Here is an 11,748-nt window from a genome sequence, read left to right as displayed (position 1 = left end):
CGTTGCTTCTCAATCAATACGGCGTTTATATATTTTCGAAGACACGTACAGAAAAATAAATCGTTTCCTCATTTGGTACTCAAATGAAAGTAGACACGATCCTATCTTCGGCACTTGTTGGAATTCAAACGAGATTGGATACGATGTCCTCTTCGGAAATTCTGTTCGTGAAACGTGTTCCCACGCATCTATACGAGATCGGTCGATTATATTACATTATGTTTGAATCCCGTCGAACAGGTAGGGGCCGACCTCGGAAGGGGCGGTCTCTGACCGCGGTTTTTTTTCGTTCACTCTTCATGGATGAGTCGCGTCTGCCAGTCTCTCGCGCGGCTTAGCATACGAATTTCTTACGAATGCCTGGCGGAATCACCGAAAAATTTGCGGTGCATTCGTCCGAGAGTGTAAGATATAGTCCATTGATTCGCGATTATCTAAGCGTGCCGGTGGCAATTTGTTGAAAAACGCATATTCGCGCGCGTTAGTGCGGAAAGTGTGCAATCGAGCGTGAAATATATTCGCATTTTAAATATTGCGAAGAGTTTCTATCCTGTGGAGATGGCGGAGAAGAGCATTCTGACATGTACATTCGAATCACCTGACGAACGGAGGTATGAATTGCTACATGTCAAGAATTTTCAAAGTGTTTCGTACGGATATCCATGAATATTTGCCAAAGAAATCTTTCACAATTAATCTTTCGAATCTCGAGCCGCGCGCACGAGCATTCATTGATACAGCCCTGCTGTTGACGCGCAGGCTCGCATCGATCTTATTTGCTCAACTGATAGTCTACGCCACTGGAGTATCACAGATCCGTTTCGTTTGAGAGACGTGTTAGAAATACATTCAACAGATATGTCTTTTGACGATTTATCATCGAGCGTACAGCAGTTTTCTTCTTACAGTTTTATATAGCGTTCAATTATTTCGTTATCGCTCGTTGCGTGCGAATAAAGCTTATTCATGCGTTTACGTAATCCGACAATTCACAAGTGTAAGTGAACTTTTGTGTGTCGGAAAATTCAACACATTATCTTCTATTGTATATGCTGACAAAATGTCGCGCGTTTTCGCAATGTAATTGACACCGCCGATATGGCGCGGAATTTTTCTCCTCCGCGTGCCAGTCGAGAGAAGCGGCAGAAGAAATACGTAGATGGTGAGAAACGGACGGCATGTCTTCCAAGTGAGTGTGATCAATGAATTGCATTAATCGCGAGAGAGGAGTATGAGGACAAAGTGAGAGGAGAGCGCGCGGGCTCTCCATTTATCGTACTAATAGATGGAGCTTTTCTCAGAGAAAAATCATGAGAGCTTCCTCGCCCTCGTCCAGCACGAGTTCCGGTTCCGTGTACGCCAGCGACGACGATGCGCGCCGGTTCACCGAGGGGAACCGGTCCCTCGATTCGGAGGATGTCGGAACCGCCTGGCTCCTCGGTTCTACCCGTCCCTCGCGCGACAGATCGAGACCTCGAATCCTCGAGAGATTCAAGATAGACAAGTGAGTCGCGTGCTCTTTGCCACAAAAATAAAAATCATATTATACATAATAATGCACAAAATTATTTGTTATTTCGCTATTGTCCCCGCAAGTTCAGCAGAAAAAAAATTTCGCGTTTTAATATGCTCGAATTATGTACACATTATTTTATTTTTATCTTTGTAGAAAAGCAATTTGGTTTCGTTAAAAAAACAAAATTAAAAGTTCCTAAAGTTCTTGTCAATTCTAAAGTTAGACTACATGTCAATTATATACATATATATATATATTGTGCACAATAGGAGAACCTGCTACGCGGCATTACGCTTTGCGCAATCGCACTACTATTATTTTTACTACTATTACATGTTACATCTATTGTACATATTTTTTCATATATACATATATAAAATTTAACATATTTAAAAATTGTTTGAATTACGTATGTAATGAATCATTCGATTGCACTGATTGTTTTTGCAAGACTGCGTTTTTATAAAAAAATTATTTTCCTTAAAAAAAAAAAAAAAGAACTGAATTTAATTATTATTTTATTTATGTTTATTATATTAAATTATAAATTATATTAATTATAATAATGTAAATTATAAATTAAATTAAATTATATTAAAATATAATTTTGAATTCAGCTCTTTTTTTTTTTAAGGAAAACAATTTTTTTTATAAAAACGCAGTCTTCTTGCGAAATCAGTGCAATGGAATAATTCATTGTAATTCAAACAATTTTTAAATATATTAAATTTTAATATGAAATATATATAGCAAAAGATCTCATCTTTTTTGACAATTCTTCATTTAAATATCGCAGATATAACTATGAAATATTCGTCGATAGAATATTATACTTTTACCTTGTGATGTAATTCCCTTGAACTGGTAACATACAAGCCGCCAATTTATCGGTAGAACGGAATTCCCTTTCTCTGTAGTTTTCCCAACCTTGATTCTTGTAGAAATCCAAACGTAATTTACTCTATCGATGAACTTCGTCAGCTGATTCGTTGCTCTTTCGAAAGTACTGTCAAGCGAGTCGAATGCGATCTCGCTTGATGCGCTGAAATCACAATAAGAAAAACGAGAAATAATTACTATCCGCACTGCAGACTCTATTGACGAGTGCATCCGAAGTGCAACTGTTGCCAATCGGCCAACTGTGTAGCTTTTATATATACATACACTATTCTCCTTCTCCCTCTCTCACTGATTATTATTATTATTGAATATAGATTACGACAAAAAATATTAACTTGCAATTTTTGAGATTACACATTCATATCATACAATTATCATGCTTTAAATAATCATATAAATTTGATAAAAAATATTGGTAAAAAAAAAAAAACGTTAAATGTCTATTAAATAAGATCGAATGTTAAAACTGACAATATACATATTCAAAACATTAGGCCACGTTAGATTATTTTTAAATATAACCCTGCTTTAAATGTATTTAAAAAAAATAGCTGGAGAATATTTTTTTATCGCTGTTATTTGAATAAGCGATAAACAATGTTCCGCATGTTATTTATTTATTTAAAATATTAAGAACGTGTATTTTAGAGGATATTACATTTTCTTTTTCTTACAAGAACAATTCTTGTTTACTATCTCTATAAATAGATATAATATATTGAATTATTTTGTGATAATAATTTTTATAAAAACTGATATATAAAGGAATATAAAAATTGAAAAGATAATTAATATTTAACAAACTGTTGCCGGAAACGATTGCTCACAAATTGTAGCGCGAAAATGAATTTAATTTCACCATATATATATATATAAAATTTTAATCTAGGTTTAACAAGTTTTAAAAATTATGTTCGACTATACGAAAGGAATATTATTTCGATTAAAATTATTGCATATTGAGTGCAAATAACAAGCAAAGAATTTACTTGATATGAACATTATCATCTTGCGATAAAAAACTACGGTTAATATATTCTGGCTGATAATATAAACCCTTATCTTTCAGATCACGACATCACGTACGATCCTACGCGATCGTAATAATCGGCGCCATCGTAGCTGCACTCCTAATTGCCGTAATCGGTCTTGGTATTTACGGCACATCCGACATCTCGCAAAAAGACGACTCTCTAATACCGCCCGATCCGGAAACTGTACAACCGCCGTCGTGGAGTAAATTACGTACCTTCAAACACGGTGCAGTTTGCGCGGATGGAGCGCCATGCGCTGTTATCGGCAAGTATGTAAATACATTGCGTTAGCGCGAATTTTTGAATTCGATAATATGCACACGCGATACCCGACAGATTAAGGGTGTCTCTTTCACAAAGGCGTAAAAGGAAAGGGATGTCTTTCAGATCGATCTTAGAACGGAATGGATCGGCGGTGGATGCTGCGCTGGCCGCGTTGATATGCAACGGACTCGTGAATATGCAAAGTCTAGGATTCGGCGGTGGATTTATGATGACCATTTATCAAAGATCCACGCGACAAGCTTTCGTTCTCAATGCCAGAGATCGCGCACCTTTGGCAGCGAATTCTACAATGTATAATGACAAGCCCGCGAACGCGTCTTTTCACGGTAAATTTGGATGTAACAATCTTTCTATAAAAGTCTATAAAATATTTAAAAGTTATTAAATTTTTTTTAAATTCCATAAAATTTTTCTATATAAAAGTGTCTTAAGATTATATTCTCCAAATATCGTTTATCTATTTAGTAATGACTATGAATTTTTTATTTTAACAGGCGCACTGGCAGTCGCCGTTCCCGGTGAACTAGCTGGTTACTGGGGAGCTCATCAACGATTCGGCAAATTGCCATGGGCGGATTTGTTTAAACCGAGTGTCGAACTTTGTGAAAAGGGCTATACTATGACAGTGGCGCAATATGATGGCCTTGTATATAATAAGAAAAGTATTTATAACGATCCAACTCTGAGGTAGGTGTATCTGTCAAATATAAATTAATATATAGATCGAAAATTATAAAATATTAATTTCATATAATCAAATTATTATTGCGTGTATGTGTGTAAAAATAAAAAAAAATCTATTGATTTTTTTTAGAGAATTATTTATCGATCCTGCGACTAATGAATTTCGTAAAGCAGGATCTGTCATTAAACCCCTCACACTTTGCAAAACGCTGCGAATTATCGCCGAGAAAAATGCGACTGAATTTTATAACGGCACGATTGGACGATATCTCGTCGACGATTTACGCGAACAGGGAGGGATCATAACAATGAAGGACCTTAACGAATATAGGTAATCAGAGAATTATTGTTATGCTACAAATTTTATATTAAAAAAAAAAAAAAAAAAAAAAAAAATAATAATAAATAAAAAAAAATTTTCCTTTGTACGCAGAGTTTTATGGGATCAACCGATACAGACGAATCTCTCGGGCGGCATAAAACTCTTTACTATAGGACTACCCGGTAGCGGAGCTATTCTCTCGTTTATCCTCAATGTCCTCGACGATTACGGCTTCACACCGGCCAGCATGGTCGATTTTAACACGACGATCCTCACGTATCATAGAATGATAGAAACCTTCAAGTACGCGTACGCGTTAAGGACAGATCTGGGCGACGGAGCTTTCGTCGATATGACCGAAGTAATAAATATAAATACGATTTTTCTTTCTCTCTCGGAATATTAATGTCTGGATTAATATCTGTACCGTAATTTGATTCTTTTCAAGATACTCAAAAATCTGACGTCGAGCAACTTTGCACGCGTGATACGAAAAAAAATTAGTGATGAGAAAACCTGGCAGGATCCGCGACAATACGGTTCTTCCATCTACGCTGGTGCCGAAGATCATGGCACCGCACACGTGTCGGTGTTGGCGCAAAATGGTGATGCTGTGTCGGTTACCAGCACCATTAACTATTAGTAAATAAATTTCTACCTCTCGGCTTTCTCTCTCTTTTTCTTTTGTATATTATTTACTAAATTTTCCTTGTACGCTTTTGTATCCGATAATCTCTTGTAGTTTTGGAAGCGGAACAGTCAGTAGGAGAACCGGCATTGTGTTGAATAACGGCATGAACGACTTCGGCATTCCATCGAAGATCAGTTACTTCGGTATACCTCCCAGTCCCAACAATTACATCGCACCTAAGAAGCAGCCGTTGTCCTCGATGGTGCCCTCTGTGCTCGTCGATCAATATGGCGATGTCAAGATGGTCATAGGCGCAGCTGGTGGTACAAGAATTACCACCGCGGTGTCTCAAGTTAATATTTTAATTTAAAAGTCTTAACATCCGAGAGCTTCTATTCCTCTTATATCTTTTCTTAGCAACGTGTTTAATGAAGCAACGGATGATTATCACTATGTTTTCTTATTTTCAGGTGACTGCAAAGATTCTTTGGATGAAACAGACGGTCAAGGAGGCCGTGGATTCGGCGAGGATACATCATCAGCTGTTTCCACCAAAGATAGCTTACGAGTACGGGATTCCTAAGCAGGTGATCGATGGCTTGAAACGTCTAGGACACGCCACGAAACGCTACAGGGAACGCGGCAGCGTAGTCTGCGTGATACTATACGAAAATTCCACGATCTTCGCGAATGCTGATTATCGCAAAGGTGGCGATGTTTATGGAGTCGATTGATATGCGTGTTATCTTCATTGAAATCCAGTTATGTTCTCTTGCAGTGCGAAACTCTTCGCAAACCAGCTTTGTTTGGACAATGCCGATCGTCTCCTCGCGATTATTGTAACACCGAGGCGTACGTGATCGATCATGTTATCGTCACATTCGCATGTTTGAAAAATCGCTACGCCGGTGTTGCTCAATCAATATAATCTTTAAATACGTTCTTCGCTCATCATTATCCATCAGTGCATCAATTACGTTTTTCCTACCAATTTCAGTATCCGTACTTCCTCGATGTACTTTACTATACTCTTTGTGATATTTAGATATGCAAAACGAACGTAACACACAATGTACCTAAATACACAAAAATTTATGAATTTTATTTAATTTCAGTGCCATATAGTATACGATATATAACTATATTTTTTTTGTACGATTCATATTGTTAGCATATAGTACAACTATACAATCCGCTTCGCGAGACGTGATGCTTATCGAACGCTTCCAGCCAGCCTTGTTGCGCTTTTTATAGATATAAAATATTATAAGACGTCAGCACTGCTGCGATTTACTTCCTATTTTAAACTACTCCGTATTATTTATACACGAGATGTTTCACTTCCATGATCGCACGTCTTAAGCTAATCTCTTGCTTCGTGTAAAATTTTTCAATAAATTTTTCTATAGTTTTATCAATTATTATATCGATTTTCCTAAAAAATGTATTTTAATAATATATTATCAAAAAAAGATGTATATAATACCATGTACATAGTACTATCATTGTTGACGGAATACCGATCCTTCGTGTCCTTGATACAACACTGTGTACACATCTCTTCTTTCTTTGCGCTTCTCTCCTTTCTCTTCTTTACTCTTCAGAGTTGTGAAGCTTTCTATATCGATGTGGGCTTTGGAAGCATCATACAAATATAAAATACATTAGTCATTCCCCCACCATTGTCCCGTAAAACCTGTTTCCGAAGCCGTCTAGGAGGATTCTCGGCTCATCGTCATTCGAGACCACAGCCGGTTTGATACGAACGTCTTATCAGGATCAGATCGCGATCAACGGCACTTTTCGTATTCGTGCTTGATATTCTTTCGCAATGGCACCGTCGTCGTCCTTTGAATTTGATCGGTGACTTCCTTCGCGCAGCAGTTTTCATGACAAGAGTTAACAAGAGAAAAAAGAGAGAAAGAGAGCATGATCGGATTTTATCTTTTGTTGACTCTGCAGAAATATAGCGTATTCCACAAGCTATAATTAAACGTCGTCCCACACATACATGAACATGATCACGTACTTCGCATTTAGTCGGAATATAATCCGTCGTTAATGCCCGACCTTGAAAATTACATTGCGCCATCATCGAAAAAAAAATTCGCTGTTCTGAATATAAATTATAGTCCACCAAACTTCAGATTCAGTCGCGCAGCTTAATTACAACATTTGAGAAACAACGATGGGTCGTTAATAAGAATATATCGGATAAGAAATCGAATAAATATATTTAACATTTTCGATGATTATTATTATAACGTTTATCAAAATAACCGTTATTCGCGTTAATTACCGTTATTGGAGAGATGATATATATCCGATATTTGCGAATAAATATCAGATATACATATTCGCGTATTTATATTTGTCGCAAAAATACATGCAGCTGTAAAGTGGCTGTAAAAATGCTTCCATTTTTTTCATAATGGCAATATTCAAATACAAGATATTAAAAAAATATGTTTATTAATTTTACTGTCTTTTTATCGTTATCTCATGACTCCTCATTATTAATTTATTCGGGAATGAAACTTTGTAAGATACTCTTTTCTTGCCTAATAAAATTCGCATGAATAAAAATACAAAGTTATCAGGCTTCGTCGTCGCGGCGACTGAGAATGGCGATGATTCAAAGCTACATCGTTGTTTCCAAGACTTCAAGAAATTATTTAATCTAGAAATTTCATCGGTGGCATGTATAGAGTGTGGACAAGTCTTTTACGCTCCGATAGTTTCGCTTCGCGTCGAGATCGTAAGATGCAGAAATATGCTCGACTGATACAGGTCTTGGCATCCGCGTATCCGATATATGTTCATACATCTTACTTGTTTCAGTTCTCTTTACGAGTTTCGCTACGTCTCTACAAGGTAGAATACAAGGCTCACACTTTGTTTACGGACGACCGGCGTAACACGCGCTCTCGCTATCAACAAATGCCGTTTTTTTAACTATATATACAGCTGATTTATTTTCATTTCCTTGATTCTTTCAAAAATATATTTTATCTTAACTTAACGCGCGGAATAATAAAGAAGCAATCGCTGTGCGATTTACTCCTTTGAAAATATTTTCCTGATTTTTAAAATATATAAACAGCGAAATTCATCATTCATATCATTTTTATATAGAAAAGTTTCGTTCAGAAATCAAGCATACATTATTATAACTTTGTAGTTATAATATCAGCATCAGAAGTACATACATAGAAAGCACCTAGACGTTGGATGAATTTACGTGTTGGAATTTTCTAGGCCGCGAGTGTCTCGACGATAGATTAGCTACGTGACCATTAGATGTAAGAGAAGTGTCTTATCATCGCGGTCAAATCGCGTGCACGTTGGAGAGGAATAAAATAATTTCAAATATTATACTCTCAATAATATTCGATGAGTATTCATAAATATTTGCCGATTATATACACCTCAGATAGCGTTGTTTATGACGATGACATGTGTTATGTTAGTTTAATTTTATTTGACAATTCTCTTTCTTTCTCTCTTTCGCAATCCCGAAACATTCATATTTCATTATCCGAATTTACGGATATGTGTAGAGAAATTTTAATCGATATTGATACTGGTACAACTATTTTAAATAAAGCATCGGCGAAAAAGCTTTTGTGAAGACATGTGAAATTACACCTGAGTACACAACCGTCGACAACATGTCTAACTGATTGTGTTCAACACGATATGCGTGTGTTCTCTTATAATATATGATTCGCTTGATTACATTTGACTATCGTCCCATTCGTTCTTAATGTTTTGCTCGAAAAAGTGAATATATATGAAATGATATCAATTCACCAAAATATTGCATCATAAATTTTATTTATTTGCTCAATTGAAATACCGATAATCGAAATCTATGAAAGTTGCATAATTTGCCAAAAGTCAAGTTAAGAAATGAGACTTCGATACGTTATCGGAGCTATATCGAAAGATTGACGTATCAATGTATATACACGTATTTCGCACTTACTACGCAGTTGTGCAAAATTGCGTGAGATGGAAGCCGGATTTTTTTTTTATATTCCGAATTATCTACAAATATTATATTAAACTCGCTAAAAAGTTATAGAGACATATTTTATTCAACCTTGGGATATAAAACTTTCTTGAGAAGAGACGTAAACAATATTGACAATATTAACAAATGAGATCACAAAAATTAAAAGAAATAAATTCTTAATAAATTTATAAACGAAAGTATATTTTTAGAGACACATGTGTCAGAGTTGAATCGTTCAAGTCGCGGCGACGAGACCGGGTCTCTGGTGGTCGCTACTGGGTGCTTCGCGCACGCGCGACCGTGCAAACCCAATGATGTATATAAACCCGGTGCAACGAACGCGCCATAATCAGTATCGAATCGATCCCCTTCGGTGGAAGGTGATTATTTAACGTTGATCGTTTCCGCTTTCCATCGTCGCGCGGCGACCTGTTTTTCATAAGCGTCCCAGAGGATCCTATCGCGAGAGCTATGTCCGAGGCATATTTCGACGAGTACGAGCACTTCAACTACGATTACGACAAGCACATCTTCACCGCGCACGGCGGCAAGCAGAGGAGCAAACGCGAGGCCGTCACGCATACCAATCACTTCGACCCGAGCGGCCATTCCAGAAAAATCCTCACCAAGCTGATGAATACCGAGCACAATAAACGGCAGACCGGCAAGACCAAGGTCTAATCTGCGAAGGTAAAGCATTTGACGCCACGATCTACTTTTTAAGTCTTATTCCGTCGTTGGCCTCGTCCGGATATTTTTCTTTGCATTTGTCTCAATAATACAGTCAATTTAGTTGCTTTGTCTTGAGCAAGAATGACGTAATCCTTGTGTTATCTCCTATAAAGAAAGAAATTGAATAATCCGAAACACACATATTCATCTCTTCGATCAATATTAATAAACTAAATAGAAATTTATCCCTTTCATTGAACTTTCTTTCTTTTACGCATAAAATTTATTTTTGATAATTCGATAATATTCTGTGCCGGTTTAAATTTATGTTTTCTCGAAGAAAAAGTATAATAATGAAAAATAATCGAAATAATAATACCATAATCTCTCGATCATATTCAATTGTGTTTATTTCTTTTTTGTTTCATATGGGGGGGGGGGGAGGTTCGTAGTTGCTTGTCGTAATCATAGTTTGATTTCTCAGCGGCTTCTAAAAATTTTTCAAGTCAAATTTCGATTAATATGACACTTTGTATCGTCCGTTTTTCTATTGTAAATTATCATACGTGCCGATTCGCGGTATTGCGTCTTACTTTTTGTTATCGGTACCCACTATCTCCCTATGACTCATATGATACACATACATACACACACTTGTATTTTTTTTTTCCTCAGCTAAGACATTCACACATTGCGTAAATACGTGTTTCGCGATATTCTACGATTATTTCTGGAAAATTTTTAAAACAATGAAATAATTATTACCATATTATATGTTTCCGATATTTTTTATATTGTTTTCTTTATCCAATCTTCGCGATTTCAGATTACGCACGTTCCTATCATCGCGGCAGACATTGTCAAGTTGGATCTCATCTCATAGGACTTACCTAACGCCTAAGATGACCGGAATAAGAAAGGAATATGTATATGCGTTGTACTGTCGAGAAATTGCATTTAGTAGTAGATTCTTACGCGTAATTCTCAAAACGATATCGGAGCACGATAGTTCGTGCCGTCCATCTTCATTTATATATTAGAGGCACGGATCCTAATGTTATTTATAAGGGCATAAAATAACACATCGTATTTCGATTATTGCTTAATTCGTGTGAACCTGAAAATCGCGCGGCTTTTTTCTTTTTTTTTTATATAGCATAGTATGATGATATTATTGTATCAATTTTCACGCGTGCTATTATATTAATTTATTAATATAAGCTATGATTAAAATTGCTTTGTTTCTATTTCTATAATCATTATTATTAGATTTTATTGAATAAATGATCATTAGATCGTTAACTAGAGTTTTCTTTATGCATGCGTTTTCGCATACGTCGCGTAATAATTACCGCTGATTGAACGAGATTAACGTTTTTGTTATCATTCGTTCTTATAATGAGCGACAATTGTCGTATCGCAACGTATTATAGAAAACACATACATAAAGAGGACCGAATTGATAAACTTCAATCAACTCGTAAGAATATACGATATTTAATGTTTAATTAGGACGCAACTCTTGCGTATTGTGATTGATGATATACATCAATAGAATTGCCAGATATATCTCAAGTTTTCGCGACGAGGAAATCGTCTATTATTGTGTATTGATATAAGCATCAAAATATAATTGTATTGAAAAAAATATGAAATAAAGATTTGTAGCTAATGCATTTTTATTCC

General features: G+C 36.1%; 3 protein-coding genes across 3 annotated transcripts in view; 2 read left to right on the top strand and 1 right to left on the bottom strand.

Moving 5' to 3' along the window:
* The window catches only part of LOC138944981 (phytanoyl-CoA dioxygenase, peroxisomal-like), a 32,310-nt gene extending 29,479 nt beyond the window's left edge, over nt 1–2,831 (bottom strand). Inside the window, exon 1 of the mRNA XM_070316106.1 lies at nt 2,356–2,831. The gene's annotated coding sequence lies outside the window, so the exon portion shown is untranslated. The remainder of the gene's footprint in view (nt 1–2,355) is intronic.
* On the top strand, nt 109–6,802 carry LOC138944965 (scoloptoxin SSD14). The gene is made up of 10 exons (XM_070316083.1): nt 109–1,189; nt 1,302–1,504; nt 3,486–3,719; nt 3,838–4,061; nt 4,230–4,422; nt 4,550–4,750; nt 4,853–5,102; nt 5,190–5,383; nt 5,484–5,724; nt 5,843–6,802. The coding sequence occupies exons 1-10, from the start codon at nt 1,160–1,162 to the stop codon at nt 6,104–6,106; spliced, it is 2,034 nt and encodes a 677-aa protein (XP_070172184.1). The 5' UTR covers nt 109–1,159; the 3' UTR covers nt 6,107–6,802.
* Nucleotides 6,803–9,730: 2,928 nt separating this feature from the next.
* On the top strand, nt 9,731–11,738 carry LOC138945103 (nuclear protein 1). The gene is made up of 2 exons (XM_070316341.1): nt 9,731–10,080; nt 10,889–11,738. The coding sequence occupies exon 1, from the start codon at nt 9,862–9,864 to the stop codon at nt 10,069–10,071; it is 210 nt and encodes a 69-aa protein (XP_070172442.1). The 5' UTR covers nt 9,731–9,861; the 3' UTR covers nt 10,072–10,080; nt 10,889–11,738.
* Nucleotides 11,739–11,748: the final 10 nt, after the last annotated feature.

This window comes from Polyergus mexicanus, unplaced genomic scaffold (assembly GCF_030449975.1).
Source record: "Polyergus mexicanus isolate NDT 795.1 unplaced genomic scaffold, iyPolMexi1.0 SCAF_1, whole genome shotgun sequence".
Classification (NCBI taxonomy): domain Eukaryota; kingdom Metazoa; phylum Arthropoda; class Insecta; order Hymenoptera; family Formicidae; genus Polyergus; species Polyergus mexicanus.
This window is presented reverse-complemented; position numbering and strand designations above follow the sequence as displayed.

Coding starts and splice junctions, on each gene's coding strand:
- LOC138944965 (XM_070316083.1), top strand. CDS start 1,160: ATGGTGAGAAACGGACGGCATGTCTTCCAA. Junction 4,062..4,229: donor CGCGAACGCGTCTTTTCACG/GTAAATTTGGAT, acceptor TTATTTTAACAG/GCGCACTGGCAGTCGCCGTT. Junction 5,725..5,842: donor TTACCACCGCGGTGTCTCAA/GTTAATATTTTA, acceptor TCTTATTTTCAG/GTGACTGCAAAGATTCTTTG.
- LOC138945103 (XM_070316341.1), top strand. CDS start 9,862: ATGTCCGAGGCATATTTCGACGAGTACGAGCACTTCAACTACGATTAC.